Source organism: Sceloporus occidentalis, unplaced genomic scaffold (assembly GCF_023333645.1).
Source record: "Sceloporus occidentalis isolate IW3139 unplaced genomic scaffold, rSceOcc1.0.p SCAF_1, whole genome shotgun sequence".
NCBI lineage: Eukaryota > Metazoa > Chordata > Lepidosauria > Squamata > Phrynosomatidae > Sceloporus > Sceloporus occidentalis.
The window spans coordinates 21,350,283-21,375,987 of record NW_028316981.1 but is presented as its reverse complement, the minus strand read 5'-3'; the positions used below and the strand labels follow the sequence as shown (position 1 = coordinate 21,375,987).

Sequence of the window (25,705 nt, the reverse complement as noted above, 5' to 3'; positions counted from 1 at the left end):
GTAGATATTTCAGGGAATTATTACAGAGTCTACTCACACGAGATAATCCACTGGAAAATCATGCAACATGCAGGATAAATTATTTAGGGAACCCTTCTGAATAAACTTTTTGAGTTAAGATTATTCACTAGAAGGAGTACATCATCTAAAAACTTTGGAAGAGAGAGGTATTGCTCCTCCTTGTTCGAAAGCTATTATATGATGTGATACTAGCTGATCTCATATAAAGCTTTCAACTCAAGGTATATTAAATCATATTTTATGGTTCATTTGCCAGAACAAGATGTCTGGATATTAATAGTAAATAGATTATGGAGAGCAGGATATGTGTGTGTGTGTGTGTGTGTGTGTGAATGATGACTTTACTAGATTACCAAACTAGGCCAAAACTAACAAAATGAATTTCAACAGAGAGAAATGTATGGTACTGCACATAGGCAGAAAAAAATGAAATGCATATATAGTATGGGGGACCCCTGTCTTAACAAGTCTACATGTGAAAGGGATCTTGGAGTCCTAGTAGACCACAAGTTGAACATGAGTCAACACTGTGATGTGGCATACAAGTTACTTTACTCACCCTCTCATATTCCTTTTTTGTCGTGCTGCTCTTAGACATGTGTTTAGGTTGTGTGCTCTGGATGCTGTACATTGGGGTAATTTGCTTTTATTTATTTATATACCGCTATATAACAACTTGTAGACAACTTGTGGCCCTTCAAATGATGTTGGACTTCAGTTCCCACCAGGCCAAGCCAACATAGGCAATGATGAGGAATCATGGAAGTTGCAGACCAATGAGGGTAACAAGTTGCACACTGCTGTTGCATATCTTATTTCCTTTTCTCATTCCCCCATACTTACAAGAAATTATGTGTGTGGGTGCCATGCTAGTATGGAAACTCTGCTGGGTGGCAAGCAGGTTTCTTTGCCCCAAGCCTGGAATGGAGTGACTGACACCAGAACAGCCTGAAATATCTGCCCATGTATTTCTGTAACCATTTTAGGCCTCCCTCCTGAATAGTTTCAGTCATTCCAAGGCTCTTGAAAATCCACTTCAGTGTTTTCCCCCAAAGAGGGGATGGATAGAAATCAGATGTCTGTTTAGCATACCCTCCAACTGTTTCAGTTTGGCAAGGATTGTCCTGCTGAATCCTCTCTCATCCCACTTTTCTGCTCCTTTTATAATCTCCCAGTTTCTATCTTCTCCTTCCACCTTTCCCATTGGTCCTCAGCTCACTCCTCATGCTGCAAATTGAGTTCAAGGTGCAACAGTGGTTTGCTCTTAATCCAGAAATGAGGAGAGAAAGGGGCAGAATCCTACCCTTTCCTGTAGACCAGGCAAAACTCCTGCATGCTCTCCTAGCTTGTGTTTACTTCCTTGTTAATAACTCTTGCCATCTTGACCACACTCTGAAGTTACCACACATGTCCTGATTTTGATCTATGAAATATTGGGAAGGTATGCAAATAGTGACACCATCAAAGAAGAGAAGACATCACAAAGGACAAAGTACTCATATAAACCAGAGCTGGGAATGATCAGCCCTTCAGATGTTGTTGCATTCATACTGTACCAGTTCTAGGCAGCATTGCCAATGGTGATGGATCCTGGAAGTTGTAGTCCAATATCTGATGGGCTGTGCATGATTTCAGTTGATGACATATTCCATTAGCCATTTCTGATGTCATATAAAGCAGTTTACGATCAGTGTATGACATCATAGCCACTAAAAATATTTCTGGAAATCAAACCTGCTTTTGACATTGTATTTATTAATTGGTATAATCATTCACTTTTAAATGTAACTGCCACATGTATCCCAGTTTTCATCTGTGAAATGTTACAGGGTATGACTTTACAATTCTCATCCCGTCATTGCAATCTTATCCTGGGAAGCAGAAGTAAATCCTGACTCCCCGCCTCCTATTTTTCCATACTGTATTTAAATACTTTCGCTGTCCTACTGATGTTATGAAATAGATACTACCTCCCTGCTACGACTGCCAAGTTCCTACAGGTGGAACACTGGATGGATTCTTGCTTAACAAAGAAAGATGTGGCAATGGTCAACTCTATGCCAAGGGTATTCCTTGCTGCTCTTGTAGCACTGGCACAATTTGTAACGGCAATGCTGATGAGTATCTAGTGAGCCTGTATAAACACCTGAGCAACAGAAAAGACTCATACCTATTATTATTTCACCTGACATTAGTGAGCTGTGTTGCTGATGATTTATTTACAAAACAACCACCATGGGAGAGAGAAACATAACCTTTTAAAAAGATGTCTGTTCCCTGCCATGTGGTATTTAGAATTATTTGAAGCATGCTGTTTATACTCATGTATAAGTCTAGAAACAGGTTAAAAAATTGACCAAGAAAACCTGAGTCGACTTAGCCATGAGTCAATGTAAGTACTGTACTTTAACTCTATTTTTTTTTTTTTAAAAAGGAGCCAAAGCAAAAATGTAATCTGTCCTGGAAGCACTGACTTCCCCCTCTCTAATTTTTCATCCATCCAGACTTCAGGGTGAACACAAACAGTTATGCCTGCTGGAATTTTGTAAGTTCTTTGGCATCATTTTCCTTTGCTTCGTCTTTTACATCCTTTATTACACGCCCCTAGGTTTTCCCCTCAACTTATTCAAGGATCATATCAAAATCCATAATTTTGGTCATAAACCTGTCCTTGACTTAAACATGAGGTTGACTTATAGTTAGTATATATGGTACTTCAGTTAACAATGCCTCTGATAAAGAAGTCCTTTTTATAAAGGCCTCTTAGGCTTGCTTAGACTTCAGTGTGGTGTAATGGTTTGGATGTTGGACTGGGGCACTGGAAGACCATGGTTCGAATCCTGGCTTGGCCATGGAAACCCACCAGGTGACCTTAGGCAAGTCACACATTCTCAGCCTCAGAGAACGGCAATGGCAAAACTTCCTCTGAACAAATCTTGCCAAGAAAACTTCATAATAGGGTCCCCATAAGCTGGAAATGACTTGAAAGTACACAACAACAATCTGCCTAAAACACTGCCCAAAAACTTGAAAACCATGCACCGGCACAGTAGTTATCCCCTCTCCTACCAAACATCCTAGAAAAACTGTGGTACGGAAACCAGGTGAAAATAGAAACCAGAAGTGATATTGTGTTACTTCTAATGTGCAGGTATGGCCCACAAAGGGATGAAAAATATCCCCTGCCTTTTTACAGTTTCCTACCCCTGCTGTAAACCATCCTGAACTCACTCCTTAAATCATTGCTTTCCCTGCTTCTTAACCAAAGCACCAGAGAACCACCTTAAATCACCTCACTTCCACCACAAGGTTAATGGCCCCGGCTAATAGGTGTGCCGTCCTGCAATGACAACATGCATGGAATGCAGCATCCCAGTCCTGCCTTGGGATGCTCCTGCCTTATGATCAGGGTAGGGTTGGGTCCAGGTGATATAAACCCCAGAGCATGGAGGAGGGAGCCACATCCTTCCTTCATCCCAAGGCAGAGTAGTGGAGGAGGGCAGAACAGCTGCTCCTCAGAGGCCTCCAGGATGAACTCTGGTTGCCGTGGCCGATGGCCCTTCCTTGGAACAACTCCAGTGGTGGTCCTCTTGGTTCTGTGCCTCCATTTGCAAGGTATGTTGCATGGGGAGAGGTGTGGAGGAGAGGCCAGACCTTGATGGATTTTCTAAATTTGGAAAAGTTAGCAGAGCTTGGGAAAGTTGCTTGTTGGACTAGTTTAAAAAGTATATTTTGGACTAGAGTTGCCAGAATTTCAAGGGATTGCCAGGTGATCTTTGAATTTTAGTCTGAAAAGTACCTTTTCTGACTTCTGTTATTTATAAAACCATTTTGGCCCATCTTTTGGCTCAGAGAAAGGCCTTCAAGGTGCTTAAATTTAAAATGTAATGATTATACCACTTAACTAATTTCTACAATAAATACAATACAATGTCAAAAGCAGAAGCTTGACTTCTAGAAACACTCTTAGTGGCTGTGATGGCACCACTGATTGTTAACTACTGCTATATATGACATCATAAATAGTGAATGGCTCCACAGTATGAGTTATCAATGGGAATAGTGCAGCCCTTACAATGTTGGACTATAGCTCCCAGAATGCTTCACCATTGGCAGTGCTTTCTAGGACTGGTGGGACATGCAGTTCAACAACATCTGAAGGGGGTCATGATTCCCAACCTTGGTCTATGTGATTCCATTGCCCTTCATGAAACTTTTCCTTCTCTGATGCCAGTACCATTTGCATACCTTCCAACATTTCACAGATCAAAATCGGGACATTTGTGACCAAGAAACTTCAGAGGGTACAAAAGATGACAAAAATTATTAAAGATGAATAAAATACAAGGTACAAAAAGCTGCAGCAGTTGGCTTTTGTCTGAGCCTACTGGGAAGGGAAAGTCAGCCTCCTTCCATACCATCCAACTGTCCCAACTTGGCAGGAACAATCCTCTGATGAATCCTCTGCCATCCCACTTTTCCAGTTGCTTCTAGAATGCCTCAGTTTCTCTCTCCTCCTCCCAGTTTCCTCTTTTGTCTTCAGCTTGAAAAATGAAAGCAAATTGAATAAATAAATAGCAAGAAACGTGCAACTGTTGATTTCCCAATAGTAATTTCTGATCCAACAAGTCTATTATGATGTTTGGGGTGCAGTAAATTAAAAATGGAGTGATACAAGGCTGTCATATGAATTGAAGGTGGAGTAGAGGTGCATTGGCTGGGTGTGAAGAAGATACATTCAAGGTGAGCCAACATATAGCGAATTCCGCCCCCAATTAAATTTTCCTTCAGTCATCAAATTTCTAGCGTTACAGAGTCCAATACTTAAACCACTGCACCGCACTGGCTACTAATTGAACCTGGATACGTGACAGAAAGGCATGGAGCTGTTTTAACCAGGGAGGTAGACTTTGGCTGCATCTGAACTGCAGAAAAAATGCAGTTTGTCAAAACATGGCTTAGTACTGTGGAATCCTGGGATTTGTAGTTTTGTGAGGCACTTGTGCTATCTGACAGAGGAGAAATGTCTTACAAAACTACAAATCCCAGAATTCCAAAGAATTGCACTATGGCACTTAAATTGGTGTCCAACTGCATTATTTTTGCAGTGCAGAAGCAGCCTTTGGCTCTCCAGGTAGTTTGAACTACAATTCTCTCAATCTCAGCAAACTGAGTGTTGACAATAGAAGTTGTAGACTAAAACACCTGGAGCATCCTTCGAGCTGGACATGTGCAACAGAATGGCAAAGGGAGGTTAGTGTGGGAGTGAAAGATAATGGAATCCAATGTTGCTTGCTTCTACAATAGATATAACTTCCTTCCCAAGGCTGCATATGCAGTGCAGAAATAATCCAGGTGGACAGTGCTTTAACTGCCATGGATCAATGGTATGGAATCCTGGGATTTGTAGTTTTGTGAGCTATTTAATCTTCTCTATCAAATTGCTCTGGTGTCACAACAAACAAATTAAGGTGGTGTCAAACTGGATTATTTCTGAGATGCACAGAGATCTTGTAGCACCTTTCAGACTAACTGAAAGAAAGAAGTTGGTAGCATGAGCTTTTATAAAGTCTACTTCCCCAGATGCATATCAGACGGATTATTTCTGTAGTGCAGATCAGCCCAAATGATATAATAACCAACAAACAATACTCAGTTTGTGCTCTAGAAGAGAAAGAAAGAGAAGTAGAAGCAATGATGTAGATGGGGTGTGGGGAGGATTAGAAACTTGATTGCTTGTGCAGAGAGTGGCAGGTTTCCAGTAGGAAGAGTTTCCTCCCTCTTATCTTCTCCCTCATTTGCCTTTGCTACAGTTTCTGCTACCCAGCTGGACATGTGCGAACTGACACTCCTTGCCTGGACATTGCCAGAGGCAAATGTCCCATCAGAAGAATGAGCCAGGGCCTGCTGGTGGAAGCTTTCTTTCTTTTATTCTTTGCTATCTGGGGAAAAAACATTTTGTCTCACAGAGTCTGAATTCCTAGGTCTTGCTCCAAACACACTCAGAGTTTGGGAATGAGAGGCAGTATCAGGTATCATTTTTGGGTGTGTCAGAAGCAGGAAGAACAAAGGAGGTTATTAAGGATTGTGACATATATGGCAGCTTGGAAGCCCTTTAAGTTTAGTCTGGTGCTGCTGTAGCTACTACTACTTCTCATCACCGGTTTCTTGTTTCAAAAGTATCTACAGGTCCTTGCTCATCATCATTTTACTCCACTCAGCACTGGAGGCATGGTCAGTGTTGGACAGCTATAGCTCAGTGGTGAGCAAGTGCCATGCATGTTCATTCCTCTGCATCTCCAAGGAAGGCTAGGAAGGAAAATTTCCTGAAATCTTGGAGAGTGGGTGATTGTTTTCCAAAAATAGAGCTGAAACTGTTTTTTTTTAGGTGCAAAATTTCATAAGGGAAATTCTTAGATCTGTCTGATACTTCTGAAACAGACATTTAGAAGTTTCTTCCAGTTTCCCCAAGATCTAGTGTCATATATTTTAGCACAGAATGGAATATAAAATGAATGCTATTGGTTGATTTGTATCTGTGCTCTAATGCCCATAGAATATTGTCCTAAGTGGCAGTGAACCTAGGACAGTGAAGAGAGATCTTGTAGCACCTTTGAGACTAACTAAAAAGAAAGAAGTTGGCAGCATGAACTTTGGACAAATGCATCTGAGGAAGCAGACTGAAGTCTATGAAAGCTCATGCTGCCAACTTCTTTCTTTTTAGTTAGTCTCAAAGGTGCTACAAGATCTCTCTACATACTAATTCTACAGACTAACATGGTTCTATCTTAGGAATGTGAGTGAATTAGACAGTAACACAGAGGCCTTCAAAGAAGCAGCAGCACTTGCTCTTATGTCTTTTGGTGGTTCTCTTTGTCCTTCCCATCATGTGTCCCTTCCTCCAGCCCATATATAAGGAATGCTGGGACCTGTAGACCCTGATATGATATACAATCAGCCCTCCATATCCATGAATTCTTTATCCACGGATTCAGCCACCCACAGTTTGAAAACATTTCCAATAATATAAATTCAAAAAAGCAAACTTTGATTTTACACACAATTTTACGCACCATTGTATTTAATAAGATTTGAGCATCCACAGATTTTGGTATCTATAGGGGATCCTGGAACCAAACGTCAGTAGATATCAAGGGACCACTGTATCATGTAAAACAGAAAACAATATCTAAGTCTTGAACATTCCTAGTTTAACAGTATGAGGGCAAGCTGTCTGTTCCAGAGAAGGGCTGTGCCAGGAGGCAGAACAGATCACAAGGTGGTTTGAACTTGCTTGTGCACTGCTTCTGATTGACTCCAGCTAATCTAACATGGTCTGGACAATTAGTATAAAAATAGGTATCTATAAATATCATCAAGCATGGTCTATAATTTATGCTCATCTTTCTCTTTGGAGTAATGGAAACTATTTGAAAAACTGTATCTCTCTATATGAGCAGGTCTGTGCTCTAAAATCTGCAGGGAAAGGCTTTCTTTTGATTCACTACCATCCCAGGCTTTTAATAAGAAGTGTAGTGTTTTTATTTTATTATGTTTTAAATGTCTTCTAATGCTGTTTTTACTTATTTTTTTAAAATATTTTTTTAAATTAAGAGTTTTAAAATGTGTATTGTGCTTTAAAAACATTACTTGCTGCCCTGGATCCCAAGCTGCTGAAAAGGCAGATGGATAGCTAGATAGATAGATGGAGGTTTCCTCCTGGGTTGGTCTTCCAGGCTCCTCTCGAAATCTCAGTAAAATATATTCTTCCCATATCCTACTGCTGTCCCAGTTCAGCAGGGATAGTTCTGATCAATCCTCTGTCATCCCATTTTCCAGCTTCTTTAAAAATGTCCCGATTTCTCTGTCCTGCTTTCATTTCTCTCCTTTGTTCTCAGCTTACATCAGTTGATACAAATTGAGTGCAAAATGCAAAAGCAGTTTGTACTCATTTGATTCACAAGGACAGGAGAGGAGAGAAGTGGGCAGAAGCTTGCCCTTCCCAACAGACTGGGGCATAAGCAAACTGCGACAGCCTCTCCTACCTTGCGTATTTTTCTTCATTAATAATTTTTGCTATCTTGACCACACTCTGACATTGTTTGGCCCACAGGTCCCAGTTTTCATCTTTGAAATCTTGGAAAATACCCAGGAATTTAATGGAGCCAAGGCTCCACGGTTGAATAGCTAGGACTTTGTAAATAGTTTGAATTCGTCTATTATCCCCCTTGGCCAGCCTGCTTCCCTCTGAGTTTAGCTGCATTACCAATAGATGGGAAACTGATTTCCTCTAGTATGTATGGTTATAAGCTATCCCTGCTGTGCTTCAAACTATTTGAGCTTGACTTAATAAAAGACCTCTTTATGGTAAAAATTGTGCTCCATTTTTAATCTGTGAAATGTTAGAGGGTGTGGATTCCATAAAATCTGTTGTGGGGGATGCAGCCAGGACATCCCAAAAATGCACCTGTCATTTGTAGTTCTCTAAAGTTGGTCTCTCTGTCTTCCTTTTTCCAGGCTCAGACTCCCGATGTATTGACGTTGTGCTCGGGCAAGACCTGCAGCCATTGCCTCCTGGTGTGCAAAGGTGTTCCTTGCCTAGTGGGCTCCTCCAACCTGATGTCTCACCGCCTGGGCAAGGAAGAGATGCTCCCGATGGGGGAGACAGTCGTATTGTGGGGGGCAGTCCTGCAACATCTGGGGCGTATGGAGGAGGAGAAGGAGGCAGCACTGGCGGCAGTGGTTCTCCTACGTCTCGACCCCCTTCACAAGGGGACAGACCATTCCAGACTGGGAAGCCAAACAGACCAGGACAGGCTGGCAGACCAGAGGGGGCTGTATTTGGGGGAAGGCCTGGTCAGTACAGTGGGCCAAGACAACCTGGCCCATATGGGAGTGGACCTTCCCAGTATGGTCCAGGTCCTGTGAGGGAAGCGAGGCCAGGGAGTTCTGTTCAATATGGGGGTGTCTCTGAGCAATATGGAGGTGTCTCTTATGAAGGCCCAGCCTCTGGTATCCGGTATAACTACCCCCAGGGTCACCCACGCCCAGAATGGAAGGCCCCTGGCATACCCTATATCCCATCTCCCAAGGAGTGGGGTGGCGGATACATCCCAATACGGAAAGGCAATCCCAATGCACCATATGAGGTTCCCTATGGTGGTGGAGCAGGTTCATACAACTCTGGTCAACGGTACCCTTCAGCCTATGGTGGTGGTGGTGGGGGTGGATCCATGGACTCAGGGCCAAGGGGCAGGTATGATGGCAGCTATGGACCCATCCCTGAAAGCTTGCAACCTGGTGGTGGGCAGCGTGGCAGAGAGGGTGTGGATCGTGGGCCACCTTGTGATCCAAACTGTTAAGAGGAGAGAGTGTGCTCTAAATCAGGGTGGACAACCAGATGTTGGGGGCCTAAATCCAATTGCTACCTAGAGTAGACCCACTGGAATCAGTTGTCGGATGATGTATCAGCACTTATATAAATCTCATTGCATCCATGGAGCAGCAAATGGATTTAGGCCTCAGGTGACAACTCCCATAATTCTTGAATATTCGCCATGCCAGCTGAGAATGATGGGGTTCGTAGTGTAGCTGGGCTGGGCTGTCTGTTCCTGATTTTGACTCTGAGCCCTTAAGGCAGATAGGGAACGTTCCCACTTATGTTTGGTTTCATTGTTTGGGAAGGAACTATGGGTCCAGGTACACTACACAGTTATAGTGCTATGATTCCACTTTAACTGCCATGACTAAATGCTGGGACTGGCAGCTGAGGAAGACACTTACAGGAGCTCTCTGGCTGAGAATCTTAATTATTCCTTCTTAAACGGCAACTCTCAGGATTCCTCAGGACAGAAACATGGCAGTTAAAATGCTTAATGCTATAACTGAGACAGAAGCTAGAAGCAAACAGTAACTTGTTGGATTATTACTTCTAGTATCAACCAGCCAGCATGGCCACACTGGATTTAGGTTATATATGCTCAGCAGTTCTGTAAAAGGCTATTTTTTCCAAGCTGTGAAAACGGTGATTTAACTACCCTGGGAAGGGTGCAACCGTGAACAGTATTTTTCAAAATTTAGGAAATCAAACCTTTCAGTCTACTTTAACCCCCCCCCCCCGCCCCCCGCTCCAAGTTGGATCTAGTGCTACTAAAAAAAATAGCCAAAGTTCACATTTGGAAATGTTCGTTCATGAAGGACAAACTAACCCTGCCTCATGAAAATACCCTGCAATGTTATAAAACTACAGTTCCCAGATTTCTTTGAGACGTGACACTGAAGTTTAAAATTTGCATTTTAACTATATCCTAGTGTCCCTGTCAAGAAATTTGTTGTATTGAAAAACTTAGATCTACACCACCTATTTCATTTTCTCTTCTCTACCCATCTAGCTGTTCCAGCATTTCTTCAGCACCCTCTCTCAATCTCTTGTACCTGCCTTCCCTCAATCCCTACCCCCCAAAATATGCTTCTGCACTTCTTCTGCTTGGCAGCCTTGCCCACAACTGTCATGCACGTCTTCCTTCCAGCAATATTCTTTGGGAAACCACCTTGTGCACTGATGGCCTCACAGGTTTAATCCTTCTGTAGTTTGAGCAATATGATCTTGGAACAGGGATGGGGGTAGGGAATATGTGGGCTTCCTGATGCCATTGGACTACATCTCCCAGCAGCCTGTGTGAGATGATGGAAGTTGCAATCCAAGATGTGGATTGCTTTTGGTTCCCTGTCTGTAGTCTAGTAGGCAAAAGGTATAACACTTAAAATGAGCTTGCTGATGTTCAGGTTTTCTGAGTTCTTTGTTCAAAAGTTAGACAACTGCTGGTTCATTGTGACTTTTAAAGAACCAGTTCACCCAGCCCACCTAGGGTTGCCATATTCAAGTGCCTCATATCTGGGCATCTGATCTGCATATTATGCAAATTATTATAACTATGCATATTATTAGTTTGCATTCTGATTGTGCAAATTCAGCACATTAATTATTGCGCTTTTTCTACCATTATGTTTCAGCCTTAGCACTAGTACCAAGCTAAGATCTCTTTTTTCTTCTTCCCCTTGCAAGGCTGTTTGGAAGTGAAGTTCCACCTTGCTGCCCAGCCTTAGGGTCAAGCCCCAGACACAATCACCACACAACACAAGGCCATCTCTGCTTGCCTCCTTTCCTTTCCTGACTTCTGGGGCTGTTGAGGGAAGTGGGGATGGAATGGAAAACTAAGGTGGCAATGCTACAACTGTGCAGCAGCAACTGTAGCCTGCAGAGAGGGCTGAGGTTCCTGCCAGTGCCAGTCTTCTTGAATAGTTTCTTGCTTCAGCGCCACTGCCACATTTTAACCTACCCGTCAGCCTGTGACGAAGGAGAAATCAGGGATTTACTGCTTTAACTGGTGCAGATGGCTGGGAGGTTTTCTTAGTCCCTTCAAACTGGGACTTTTCAGGTTTTTTGGGACAGATGGCAACCTTAAGTTGGCCTAAAATGTTTAGTGAAGGTGAGCATGTCCACTACTCACACCCTAGACTGGGTCACCAAGCCTACCTGCACAGAGTGGTTTATCAAGACAAATTCAACCCATCAGCCAAAGAGAGAGTTCAGCTTGCCCCATGGGTTAAGGGCTGTCAATCCACCAGACTTTGGCCACTGCTAGCTCCCATGTCAGACAAAAATAATGTGTGGATTGTCTCTAAATCATGAACTTTCTCCTCCTCCCCAACTTTCATGTTTGTATTTTATAATTGTTGTCATGTCAGCCTGATTGCTTTGTGTATATCTCTTTCTGAAGAACTCAAATGTATTCACTATGAATTTCTGCCATTTGTCTCCATGGCCCCATCTCTGCCACCTGGATTGTTACAGTGCAGCATCTTTTTGTAACCAGAAGCAGCAAAACCATCTACATTCTTGTTCAGCCACCACATTTGTATTAAAAGCCTTTGTACTGTAACACTGAGTATTGTTCTCTTTTTTGCTTCGTAATACCCTTTTTTTGGGGGTTCAGATCATCAAATCCAAGCTCCCAATAGATGCATTTGGTTCCTTTGGTGGGCAAAGTGTCACCCGGGGACCATTTTTGTGCCCCTTGCTCCTCAGGTGCTAAAAACATTTGCATTTTTAAAAACACTCATGTAAAGGTAAATTCATGCTTCTTAGTCATGCTCAAAATGAAGGACATGTTGGAATTTCTCTGGGGCAGAAAGTTGAAATGTAGAACATATCCTGGAAAAGAAGGATGTCTGGTCACCCTGCCTGGAGGCAGTTTGACCATGGTCTCCCCCAGGCATTTAGGGGCAGGAAACACCTTTAAAAAACAAAAACTAAACAGGCATCCATAGTTTTTTGTGGGCTTTTTTGGGCTATGTGGCCATGTGCTTGAAGAGTTTATTCCTGATGTTTTGCCAGCATCTCTGGCTGGCATCTTTAGAGAATGCTGGCATGGAAGAGAGTGGAGTATATATATATCCTGGGCATAAAATGCTATTTGAAAACACTGAAATTCTGGACCATGCCAACAGCTATCAGGTCAGAATGCACAGGGAAGCCATTGAAATACACAAGCACCTGGACAACTTCAACAGGAAAGAAGAACCCCTTAAAGTTAGCAAAGTTTGGCTACCAGTCCTGAAAAACACAAAAATCAAGACCCAGCAAAATGCAAATGAGAACCACCCAGGGTCAGGGGTTTCCCCAGCAGACAATGGATCTCTAATTAAACAGACACTAATCCTCTTTGCATACCCTGAGGCTATGCCACTTGGATTAATGCAATTTAACCAGTATGATATAGTGGGCAGAGTGCTGACCTGGGACTTGGGAGAGCCGGTTCTAGTCCCCACTGAGTCAAGAAACTCACAAAGCAACCATCTTGGGCCAGTCAGTCTCCATACAACAACATCTGTCACAGGACTGCTGGAAGGAAAACATGAGTAGAATGAGGATCATGCCCATCATCTTCAACTCCTTGGAGGAAATGTGTAATAGAAAAAGCAAACCAGCAAATCCATCCATCTATCAGCTTATAGTTGGGAAAGGAAACAGGTGATGTTGCCTGGCTACATTCCTCCACACCTCTGAACCAAATCATGTGGTTCCCATGCCACTTTTTCACAATAGGAAGTTGTTAAAGCCAGCAGCTTGTTTTAAATACAAGGGTAAAAAACAGTAGAATAATCAACAGCTATTGACTGAAATGAATAGGTAATGCCACCCAACAGTGGTCAGAATGTCTCTAAACCTGACTGCCAGAAAATTGAAATGAACCATAACAAATTATTCATCTAATAATTGATGGCTTCAGATGAAGACAGGATGCTGGGTTGTTCCCCAGAACAGACTATTTGTTTGACTCAATTAGTGTGTTTGTGAATTAGTCTTTATGGTTTCCCAAAGGCCAGGAACTGATGCCCCAAAGCAGCTTCCCCTGTGTTGCTAACCGCCATCAGGTCAACTTCAGCCTATGGCAACCCACCCCATGGATGAGAGACCTCCAAGTCACCCTATCTTCAGCAGCCCTGTTCAGGTCTTGCAGAGTCATGGCTGTGGCTTCCATGACTGAGTCCATCCATCTGTAAGAGGATCTTCGTCTTCTCCTATTATCTTTACCTTCTCAGGTATGACTGTCTTTTCTGCTGAGTCATGTCTTCTCATGATATGCCCAAAGCATGGCAGTCTCAGTTTAGTCATTTTGGCTTCTAGGAAGAGATCAGGCTTGATTTGTTCCAGTCCTGTTTATTTGTCTTTTTTAGCAGTCCACAGTATCCATAGAACTCTTTCCACATTTCAGATGAGCTGATTTTCTTCCTGTCTGCTTTTTCCAGTCTAACTTTCACAACCATACCTAGAAACTGGAAATACGAATGCATGGACCATCCTAACTTCAATATTCACTTATATATCTATACACTTCATGATCTTGTCTAGTTCTTTCATAGCTGCCCTTCCAAGTCTTCCCTTGATTCTTGACTGCACTCTCCGTTCTGGTTAATGATTTAGCCAAGGTATGGAAAAACTTTAACTATTTAAATGTCTTCATTGTTTAAAGTTAAGTAAATCATCTCTGGTCATTATATGTTTTCTTAATGCTTAATTGTAAACCTGCCTTTGCACTTTCTTCCTTGACTTACTTCAGTAACATCAATAATTTGACATTCTTCAGCCAGGACTAGGCTGGAAACTGTCAGCCAGAGGACTTTTTCTTCAGCTACCCCTAGACTGTGAAATGACCGGCTGGAAGAGATTCGATAGCTGAACACACTGTCTGAATTTCAAACAGCATTAAAGTCTAGTCTGTTCCAGCAGGCTTATCCAGATGATTTTTAAATTGTGATTTCAAATGATAAATTTTAAATGTGGTTTGTTTTAATATGTGTACATTTTATTTGTCCTTTAAATTGCTATGTGTTGCAACTGATGTGTTTTTAATTCATGTTGTGTTTTTGTTAGTTGTCGTTATCCCCTGCCTCAATTCATGGGGAGAGACAGGTAAGAAATAATAATAATAATAATAATAATAATAATAATAATAATACCAAGTCTTTGCTATTTTGCCAGTAGCGTGGTCTCATCTGCTTATCTTAAACTGTTGACGTTTCTTCTTCTAGTTTTCACACCTCCTTCCTCCAGGTCTAATCCTGCTGTACATATGATAAGCCTACTAGAATAGATAATTAAATAGAGAGTCTGTGAACATTTAGAAGCAAATGCCATAACCACAAAAAGTCAACTTCGGTTTCTGAAAAAAAGTCATGCCAGACAAATTGGATATCTTTTTTTGATAAAATTACAAGCTTGGTAGATGAAGGGAATGTTGTGCAAATAGCATATCTTGATTTTAGTAAGACCTTTGATTTTCTTTTGATAAGTTCCCCATGATATTCTTGCAACAAGCTAGTAAACTGTGGACTAGACAATGCAACTGTTAAATGCAGGGGTAGGCAACCTGCGGCCCGCGGGCCGGATGCGGCCCGGCAAGGCTTTGGGACCGGCCCCTGCCTAGTCCTGCTGCCGACTGCCGCTGGAGCCTTTGGCCTCTCGCATGAGGGCATGGGGCCTTTGGCCTATCAGGAGAAGGGGGCAAGCGGCAGGCAAGGGGGGAATTGTCTATAGAAGCCTCCAAAACATGCATTTATATTAACATTTTAAAAAAATCAGCAATTGTTTTGCGTGTCCTCCATTTTAAAAAAGTGTCCTCCATTTGAAAATTTTGTCCTACATTTGTCCCAGTTTATTTATTTAAATAATTTTTTAAAATTATTTAATTATTTATTTTTTGGCTTCGGCCCCCCAGTTGTCTGAGGGACAGCAACCCGGCCCTCGGGTCAAAAAGCTTGCCTACCCTTGGTTAAATGGATTTGTAATTGGTTGACCGGCAGAATCCAAAGGGTGGCTCAGCAATGGCTCCTTTTCATCCTGGAAAAAAAGTGATCAGTGGGGTGCCACAGGGTTCTGTCCTGGGCCCAGTGCTATTCAACGTCTTTATCAATGACTTGGATGAAAGAATAGAGGGCATGCTTATCAAATTTGCAGATGACACCAAATTAGGAGTAGTAGTTAATACACCAGAAAAGAGGAGTAAAATTAAAAATGACATTAATAGATTAGAAAACTGGGCCAAAACTAACAAAATTAATTTTAGCAGAGAGAAATGTATGGTACTTCAATTAATTAGAAAAACTGAAATGAAGATATAGGATGGGGCGGGGTGGGGGGAACACCTGGTTTAACAAGACTACACATGAAAGGAATCGGAGCCCTACTAGACCACAAGATGTACATGAGTCAACAGTGTGATGCGGCAGCTAAAAAGGCCAATGAGATTGTAAGGTGCATCAATAGAAGTACAGTGTCTAGATCAAGGGAAGTAATAGTGCCATTCTATTCTGCTTTGGTCAGGCCTCACCTGGAATACTGTGTCCAGTTCTGGGCACAAATCAAAATGGATGTTGAGAAGCTGGAGTGTGTCCAAAGAAGGACAACCAAAATGGTGAAGGGTCTGGAAACCATGCCCTATGAGGAGAGAATCAGGGAGCTGGGATGTTTAGCTTGGAGAAGAGAAGGTTAAGAGGTGATATGATAGCCCTGTTTAAGTATTTGAAGGGATGCCATGCTGAGAATGGAGCAAGCTTGTTTTATGCTGCTCCAGAGAACAGGACCCGGAACAATGGATGCAAGCTACAGGAAAAGAGATTCCACCTCAACATTAGGAGGAACTTCCTGACAGTAAGGGCTGTTCGACAGTGGAACACACTTCCTTGGAGGGTAGTGGTGTCTCCTTCTTTGGAGGTCTTTAAACAGAGGTTGGATGGCCATCTGTCAGGGGTATTTAATTGTGAGTTCCTGCATGGCAGAACAGGGGTTGGACTGGATGACCCTTGAGATCTCTCCCAGCTCTATGATTCTTGGTTAAACAGATAGGGTGATAAAATGCAGCCTTGCCTGACCCCCCTTACCAATTGGAAATCATTCTGTTTCTCAGGACAATCAAATCTTGTGGCATACCCATTTCTTTAAGAGTGCTCCATAGTTTTTCATGAACACAAAGGCTTTGCTATAATCTATAACACAGAGACTGATTTTCTTCTGAAATTCTTCCCCTACTAGATTAAAAATTATATCTTGGCAGTAACCCAGTTTGAAGCCCAGTCTGTAGTTCAATTATATACATATTTCCATAAGAAAACAATGTGTTACACCCTAATTGCTATGCAGAAAGAGATCAAGAGAGAACAGACAAACACCTGTAAGAAGGAGATCTTGGACTAACCGCTGGAGGAAGAATTCTTCATTGCTCAAATGAACATTTGCTCATTCTTCCATCTATACTTTCTTAGCACTTTAATATTGTTAAGCTAAATCATCTTTTTTACCTATGTGTTTATACATGTTGGGTTGAAAGGCATTTTATTTATTTATTAGATTTATATATCACGTTCCTCCCAAAATGGGATTTGAGTGGTGAGGGAAGTTAGGATCAGTGTCAGAGTTAGCTAGGAGATGAGTATGTTAGAGAAAGTAAGAGATAGGATTTAGATATATTAAATAAGTAATTTGTAATACTGGGTTCAATTTCTATTTAATGCATCATTATTTTTGTACTGTATGCTTTTGCTTCCAGGAACGCTACATATGGGAAAGTAGAGTTCAGACATGATGTCTGTTGTGGCAACAATTAATAAAGAGTGGTGGTGCCTGGTGGGGATTGAAGATAAATAAAAGATTCTACGGGAACATAAGGACATTTTGGAGCTCTTATAATTGGTAGCCATAGCAATAGATAGAAGGAGATTCTCACACTAGTGGCAATGTTTGGAAGACATGGAAGTCCACACACTTAATGGTAGTAGAGGGATAAGTAGTACCCCCCACAGGCATCTTCCTCTAAAACAGTGTTCATTGGGCTATTTGACATGAGGGACCAGCAAATATCCCCCCCCCCCCCCAGTATGCCAGGGACCAGCAATGTGGTGTGTCCATTGGGTACAATTGTTTCTTTCATTTCTGGAAACTTGATAGAGACCAGTTACTAATATTGCAGGGACCAGCAATGGTTCAGGGGCCACCACTGAGTAGCACTGCTTTAAAACATCCCTCCCACCTCAAGGGAAGGGAAAATCTCCGCACCACATATGGTCTGGGATTAGGCAAAATAGTCTTTTTATCACTCTAAAGTCTGAATGGCTATAGGATATGGTGAAAGTGTGCTCCTCTTGTGCTGTCCACATCCGATCTGGGGTTCCACTTCGTTTTAGCAATTCAGCCAACTCCTCTTCACTAGTACAACGGCTGGATTTTCTGCAAGTTGATAGTATCTGACTTATCTCACCTCGGTGCCTTTTCACACTGCTAAAAGGCTGCTGTTGCATATTGAGTTGGCAGCAGAATTTGGAGTGATATGAATGACTCTGAAATGTTCATGCATGGTTAGAGTGCCATCCTGTGGTTTCTTAAGAGTTTATCACATGGGGGACAATTGGAAGTATAAATGGTGATTAATCTGTGATAATCTTACAATTGTGCTAATGGTTTTCATATGTATTAATCTCATTTTAATCATGTTTTAATGTCAATTGCATGATTTTCTCAGCTTAATCACTATTTAAAGTCCCAATTTTCCCTGTGTGATAAACTCTGTAGAACATTTTATTCCCCACAGTTGAAGAGTTTACTTCAGTGTGATTTGAGAAATACTTATTTGTGTCTGCCTCCTATCTTACTGTACCTATAAAGCCCTATATGGTTTAGGCCTAGACTATCTGAAAGACTGTATTTCTCCATACAAACATGCCAGAGTTTAAAGATCTACAGGGGAGGGCTTTCCTTCAGTCCCACCACAATCACAGGCTCACTTGGTGAGGACATGAGAAAGAGCCTTCTCAGTGGCATCACTATGGTTGGTGTCATCTCAATGCAGTATATCACGTTGTTACTTCTAGGCAAGCAGTCATCCCAGGGACAGGGACGTAGCTAGGATTTTAGGAAGGGGGGTTCCAGACTAAGTGCCACCATTATAATGGGGCTTGGGTGCGGCGGTGCAGCAGCACACACCATTCATTTTTCTAATGGAAGGGGGGGGTCCAGACCCCAAGACCCCCCCCCGGCTACGTCCCTGCCAGGGAAGACAACATGGGGAGAGAGCAGGAAGGGAGGGAATGGTGGAAGAAAAAGTGGCAGGAGGCAGGGAAGGACACTTACCATTCACCCTGCCCTGCTGGCCACCTCTTTGCCTTCCTGGCCAAACTGCCTGGCACCTCCACCCCTAGGGCACCTCTACCGTCTGTTTGCTATGGGCACTGGAGAAAGTGGGGTGCTGCCATCTCCTGGAAGCCCCTTCTGGGCCTGTTGTGTAGGTCAGAAAGGGAAGTGCCAACTATGAGAGCAGAAGAAGACTCTTCCCTTTCCCCCAAACAAAGGAATCTGTGGTTACTCCTGACACCATTGCCACCTTTCTCACTCGGCCAACAGCCCCACCAAACCCGTAAGGGGCTGCTGTTCAGCAGAAGCACTTTTCCCAGATGCCTGGCACACTGCTGGACATCTTGTCTTCCCTCCCCTCCTGTTAGCCTGCCCTGCACTTCCCTCTGTGGCAGGCAGCAGAGGGCAGTGGGTTGGAATGGAGGGCAAGGTGCTCCACTGTGGCCACTGGATGGTGAGGTGGACTGGTGGGTATGGATGCAGCTGTGGCCTCAGGTAACTCCCCTTTCCTTGCCACTATCACCTCCTTTTCTTGTCAGGCAGGCAGCCTTGCCAGACCTGGAAGGGGTTGCCAGGCGGCAGCAGCACCTCGCTCCCAACAGCAGCTACACTGGACCTGCTTGCCCTCCATGTCTGCCCATTTCTGTTTCTGTGCTCTGGAAGGCATAACTGTGAAGCATTTAATATAATATTAAATTCCTTAGGTTTCCCACAGTACTACACACTTAACAGATTCATGTCATACCAACTGGAAACCCCTACATACACAGATGCTTGGCCCCACACATGTAACTGGTGAGAACACAGGAAAGGGCCTTCTCAGTGGCTGTTCCCAGGCTCTGGAACTTCCTTTGAGAGTCTAGATAAGCACCTTCCTTGCTATTTTTCCACAAGCAGTTCAAATCTTTTTTTTTTTTTAATTTTTTATTCTGGCATGTCTTTCAAGGAGAAAAAGGCCTTGAATGATGTGCTGGACCTTTATTTGTTGTGGTTGTTTCTAAAGATTTTTTGGAGTAGTTTATTGACAGATTATTCAGATTGACAGTTTATTCAGATATCTGGGCATAGTTTTCAGAGAGTCCCTTTCTTGCTTTTTAACTTATTTAGTTATGAATTTTATTGCTTTTTAACGTGTGGTTTTAAAACTACGTTTGTTGTAAGCTGCCTTGAGTCTACAAAAGGCAGAAAATAAATAAATAAATAAATAAATAAATAAATGCTGATGATGCCAGTGTCATGACTTTTGCTGTTGTTATAAGATTGTACAAGAGTTTAAAATATAAATGTTACATGGCTCCTGCCTTTTGAAATGGCACTTTCATGAAAATTCAAGACCTTTGAATTAATTTTCAGCCATTTTTTTACACATTTAATTGTTCTGCCACAAAGTAGGACCACCACTTATTGACAGGTTTTCTCCATCAATGAAAAGGTGCACTCCACCAATGATTTAAATGCAAACCAGCAACAGAAGAGTCACAATACTGTGTGAGAAGTACCAGTCAAAGCCACTTTTATCCTGTTAAAATTCTGCTTTTTATCCTTATGTGGTAAAGTCCTTAGTCCAGCTGTTTGGTAGCATCATCAGGAAAATCTGACATGGCTTTTAAGAACAACCCTATTTTTATAAAGACAAGAGAGGTGACTTTAAAGTTTGAATGCAGAACAGAATACTGAATTTTATTGTAGTAGTGCTGTACAGCAGATCTCTCAAGTCACATCCATAACCCAGGCAATGGTCTAAGGGGTACATGGCACTGTTACATTATGAAAGCAATGCCTGTTTCAGCTGACTGGGACATCCCCAGATAAATGTATAGTACTTTTATGCAGACAGAAGAGAACAAGAAAACTAACTTGGTTCATTTTCATTTTTAACAAAAAAACTTTGTTATTTTGTGTATATTGTATGGCTTTCTTTGGTAAAACTAAAATGAAGGGCTAGAATAAGGGCAAAGATGACCTTACTGTTTAAAAACAATTAACATACTTTTAAAAACTGTAAATATATCTATTTCTTCAAAGCAGGACTGGGACCATAATGCATGACAAATTTTAACCAACCTCCCCCATGCTAAGATTCCACTGAAATTGGTGCCATGTCTTGGGAAGGATAGATGATCTAATGGATCATTAGAATCATTGCAGTTCTAATCCTCCCCAACCTCTCTGTGAGACTGCTATTTATATGATGCAGTTGATTGCTCTAACAAGACTAGCATCGAAAACAAGGAACTAAGATACTATAGATGTGACTTCCTGTTTTATGGTGTAGAGATTTGTGAGAGTAAAAAAACAAAAACAAAAGAATGAAACAAAGTGAATCTAAGAAGATTTAGAAGGGCTGTTGATCCTAACCAACGATCACCAGTGTCCAAGGATTCAACCAATAAAACTGACCCACAGCTCTTCATCTTACCCCAGGTCTCTGTAAATTATAACAAAAATTACAAGTAGATCTTATAAGGCAGAGCAGAGAGCTTCTTAATTTAAAATATCACAGGTTGTGAATTGAAGATGCTGGGTTGGTGAGATGCTCCCTAGTTCCTACACAAGGGAGCAGGTAACTTATTTCAGAAAGGGAGTGATGGCTGGTTCCAGTCCAATCCCCAACAAGACAAGAATAGTGATGATAATTTATGAGCCTTTCATACTAGCAACCTTTCCTTGTCCCGTGCTGGAGTCTGGAGCAGTATTCTTTTGTCGCAAATCAAAAGATTTTTCTTTTTCACTCTTTCCTCGCTGTCCTAGGAAGAGAAAGGGTTTATGAGACACAATGCTTTGTGATATCATCTAGTAAAATTTCATATTTGGCAACATGGGAAGCTGCTTTATATTGAGTCAGACCATTTATCTAACCCAGAGTATGGAAATGTTTCTGGTTGTTATGGCTGGGGGATTCTGGTTGTAGCCTCATCCCCAAATTTCAAGTTCTTTTCAATCTAACAGCTGTTCGCCGGGGTGTCAGGCACAGTCCCTCACCCTATTATCTGCTTCCCAATTCTTTTACCTGGGAAAAGGAATGAATGTGGAATGGATTGCTTGCATATGCTCTACCACTGAGCTAAAGTCCATCTCTTGAGTATTTCTATCCAGGTGCAAATGTGCTGCCTGATTCTTTGCTGTTGTGTTTTCAAGTCATTTCCAACTTATGGTGACCCTAAGGAAGCCCTATCATGGGGGTTTCTTAGCAAGATTTCTTCAGAAAGAGTTTGCTTTTGCCTTTCTCTGAGGCTGAGAGAGCATGACTTACCCAAGATCACCCAGTGGGTTTCTATGGATTCAAACCTAGTTCTTCAAAGTCATAGTCCAAACCACTCAACCACTACACCACACTGGCTCCACTGTGTGATTCTACACAACATTAAAGGTACTACACACACACTCTGTATGTTCAGAATTTGTAGAAGCGAAGATAGGAGCCAGCGTGGTATAGTGGTCTGAGTGTTGGACTATGATTCTGCAGACCAGGGTTTGATTCCCAGCTTGGGCATTGGGTGACCTTGGGCAAGTCACATGCTCTCAGCCTCAGTGGAAGGCAATGGCAAACTGCCTCTGACAAATCTTGCCAAGAAAACCCTGTGATAGAATTGCCTTAAGGTCACCATAAACTGAAAATTACATCATTATCAACAAGGAGTTTTATACTGGAAACAGATTCACCATGCTGAGAATCTCAGGCCCGTTACAGACGAGCCTAAAAGTGCACGCTCCGCGCGTGCTAGGTTAGAAAAGGGCATCCTTTCCGGATGCCCTTAACCCTAGCATGCGCGGAGCGCGCACAAAATGGCGGTGGCTGTTCCACATGGCCGCCGCCATTACGACGTCACCACTGCGCCGCCTCCAAACGGACGTGACGTCTTTGCAGCTCATGAGGGCGCCTAGAGCGCCCTTTCCGCAGTGCAAGAAGGAGCTCCGAAATGGAGCTCCTTCTGGGGTTTGCATCGGTGGGCGCAGCCTTTACATGGCTGCGCCCAGCGACGCAGAGGAGAAAGGGGCCGGACTTCATCAATGCAGTTGCTATAATAATTCTCTAAAGAGTCCAAAATGCAGGTGACTCTGTTGATAATTTTTAAAAAAATATAGCAGTTTATATCTCAACCAGGAGTAGGTCATTTGTAAAGTTAATGAGCCTTGCCAACTCAAGAGAAAATTACCCCAAAATATTTTGGATTATATTAGGGATAAGTCTTAACAAACTAATGCTGCTAAGAAACTCTGGCCTGTTACAGACTGCCAAAATAAAGCTGCTTCGGGTCTCTTTGGAGGTATGCTATTTAAATGATGCATGGGTCCTAAGAGTCCGGAGGTCACGCCAAAGCCACACTCCATTCCTAAGCACTGGAGTGCAGCTTTGGTGCAGCTTCCGGATTCTTAGGATGCATGCATCATTTAAACAGCATACCTCCAAAGAGACCCGAAGCAGCTTTATTTTGGCAGTCTGTAACAGGCCTCTGTTTTTCCCACCAGATGCTGTGGGAATTGCAGCTAAATAAAAGGTGAGCAGAAGAGTTCAATGAGGTTGGTAGATGATGGCCTACTTCCTGCTGGTAAAAAAAAAAAGTCATAGGGTTTTGATCCTGCAATCCCTTGGTTCTGCTATACCACTAGTTGCACTTCTCACTGGGAAGACACTCTACCAGCAATTTCACAAATATCTTTGATCCCAGCCCTCCAAGAAGGGCTTGGAAGAATGCTCTGGCAGTAATTAAAAGGAAAAGAATATTGCAAGAGAAAGGAAATGAAGTGGAAGGGCTGAGACATAAAGAGTAGAATGCGTAAAAACTGAAAGTGACTCTGGACGGTTCACCTCTTTTTCAACTGCCCTTCTGGGTGTGCAGCCCCAATAGGTCCCCATGGGAGCCTGCATCCAAACAAGGTTGTGCACTGTGGTCAGAATAATAGCAAGCATTGAAGATTCAAGTTCTGAGACAGCTCTCTTTTTCCAACAGCTGTAAATTGATTTGCATTTGTTTCAGTCAAACAAACCACATATTTTACCCTTTTATAAATGTATACCAATGAAAACATGCTCCATCCTTCAATCCTGCAATGGTAAAATAAGGTCTTCTACTTACTCTGGCTCACAGAGGGGGAATCACCTGTTCCCTGAAGCTCCTGGATGATCTCCTGAAGAAGGTCAAGCCTGTGGTGACATGAGAAAAATACATTTTAAATACAGTCTGTGTTGTATTGTATTTTAAGACATTAATTAGTGGATGAAAAGATTACAAAAACTTCAGATATCTGTATAAACAGTTTTTTTTTTTAAAAAAAAGCCTTCAAACAGTAATTATCAAATCAAATCAAAAGAAGCATGGACTTCTGGATAGTCTACTAAAATGTTTTGTTAGTGGTGAAGAGTTTTCCCATAGAAACAGGACCAGAGATGTGGGAAGAGAGAATCATGATTTTTAAAGATGGTATATTGTGCATTAGCTTGAGGTGGTTGTAGGGAAGGAGCTTGGCTAACAGCGAATAATAATAATAATAATAATAATAAAATTTATTTGTGTTTTCCCGCCTCTCCTGGGTGGATCGAGGCGTGATCACAACCAAATTTAAGAAACAATACAGAACAACACACAACAATTTAATAAAATACATAACAATTAGCAATTAAAAGCAAGATATCACAGACGACACTGGAGTTCAGGGAGGTGGATTCGTGTCTTACCAAAAATCAGGTGGGTATGCTTGCCGGAAGAGCTCCGTCTTAACTGTCTTCCTGAAGGTTTCCAGGGAGCTGATAAGACGGATCTCTTCTGGGAGACTATTCCACAGTCTTGGAGCAGCTATCGTAAAAGCTCTTTGGGAAGTTGAAACATATTTGGTTGCTGTTACCCAAGGTCTCTTCCAGAAAATATTTAATGAAATACAGCTGTTTTACCATGAATGCAAATGTCCATGTGAAAACTACTACATACGTTTGCATGCAACAAAAAGGCCCTTCCATGGTATTTTCCCACCTTCGGCAAACCTCAGCTGAGACAGGATTTCTCTGAGGACAGAAAAATGGTTCAGAACAGGATTAGCACCAGTTGAGTAAATGGCACAGGAAAATGATGGCAGCTTCCTTTTTAGAAAACATTTGCTATTATTGTTATTTACCATCAAGTCAACTTCAACTTATGGTGACCCTATGGATGAGAGCCATAGAGAGCCTATGGGGCCATCATGGAGTAGTGGTTTGAATGTAAGACTATGACCTGGAGACCACTCACTCATGAGAAAGCACTGGGTGACCTTGGGCAACTCACACTCTCTCAGCCCTAGAAAAACCCATGATAGGTTTGCCTTAGAGTCATCATCAGTTGGAAATGACTTGAAGGCACATAACAACAACAACAACAACAACAACAACATGGATGAGACACTGTCAAGAACTCTGGCCATCAACTGCCAAGATTGTTGCTTCCTTGATTGAGCAAATCCATTTGGAATGTGGAGCATTAGTATTTATTTCCCAATGTAATCCTTAGTATATTACCTGGACTTTTTTCCTGGCATTGGCTGATAAATCAATGAGGGTCTGAAGAGAGCGATTTGAGATATGTTCCTTGCAATTTTCTGTGGATGGAGACAGAATGTCATTAACAGTAATTTAAGGATGCAAGCAAGAAGGATAGAAACATGTTTGGCTTCAAGCAGAAAAAACCTGTCTGGTTAATGAGAAACCTTTCAGCATTTTCAAAAACATGCCAGTGACCATAATTTTCATTGCAAGGCATTACACGCACCTTCATGAAGACTTTAATTACTATTTCCATTTCATAGACGAACTAACATGATTAAGGTTCAGCAATGACAGAGCTGGAAATCTGAACCTTTATCTTCAAGGTTAGGCTGTCAGAATTATGGGGTTAGAAGCCCCACAAAAACTAATTTACTCCAACCATTCCCTGAAGCAGAATATCCTTTATTAAAGAGCCCACAAAGACTTCAGTAAAGTATCTCAGTCTGCTTGAAAATATTCAGAAAGGTCTTCTGAAGCTCAAA

The 25,705-nt window shown here is 42.1% G+C and overlaps 2 protein-coding genes across 5 annotated transcripts in view; one reads left to right on the top strand and one right to left on the bottom strand.

The window, feature by feature from the left end:
• Nucleotides 1-3,551: 3,551 nt before the first annotated feature.
• Nucleotides 3,552-9,383, top strand: LOC149321103 (uncharacterized). The gene is made up of 3 exons (XM_089491472.1): nucleotides 3,552-3,636; nucleotides 8,539-8,985; nucleotides 9,022-9,383. The coding sequence occupies exons 1-3, from the start codon at nucleotides 3,552-3,554 to the stop codon at nucleotides 9,381-9,383; spliced, it is 894 nt and encodes a 297-aa protein (XP_089347598.1).
• Nucleotides 9,384-20,177: 10,794 nt separating this feature from the next.
• Nucleotides 20,178-25,705, bottom strand: part of LOC149321102 (inactive serine/threonine-protein kinase TEX14-like) — a 31,762-nt gene continuing 26,234 nt past the window's right edge. For 2 of the 4 annotated variants that reach the window (XM_089515590.1, XM_089515609.1), the window contains exons 17-20: nucleotides 25,197-25,276; nucleotides 24,634-24,707; nucleotides 23,785-23,852; nucleotides 20,178-21,453 (exon numbers count right to left, since the gene is read on the bottom strand). In XM_089515590.1, coding sequence (XP_089371716.1) covers nucleotides 21,344-21,453; nucleotides 23,785-23,852; nucleotides 24,634-24,707; nucleotides 25,197-25,276 — 332 coding nt within the window. In that variant the 3' untranslated portion in view covers nucleotides 20,178-21,343. Of the gene's footprint in view, nucleotides 21,454-23,190; nucleotides 23,659-23,784; nucleotides 23,853-24,633; nucleotides 24,708-25,196; nucleotides 25,277-25,705 lie in introns of those variants that run through there. The other 2 variants (XM_089515600.1, XM_089515619.1) reach the window with 2 other exon arrangements.

Bases quoted from the DNA above. Each gene is read 5' to 3' on its own strand.
- LOC149321103 (XM_089491472.1), top strand. From the start codon at position 3,552: ATGAACTCTGGTTGCCGTGGCCGATGGCCCTTCCTTGGAACAACTCCA. The intron at 3,637-8,538 runs GTATGTTGCATG...TCCTTTTTCCAG, and splicing joins TCTGTGCCTCCATTTGCAAG to GCTCAGACTCCCGATGTATT. The intron at 8,986-9,021 runs GTGTCTCTGAGC...TCTCTTATGAAG, and splicing joins GAGTTCTGTTCAATATGGGG to GCCCAGCCTCTGGTATCCGG.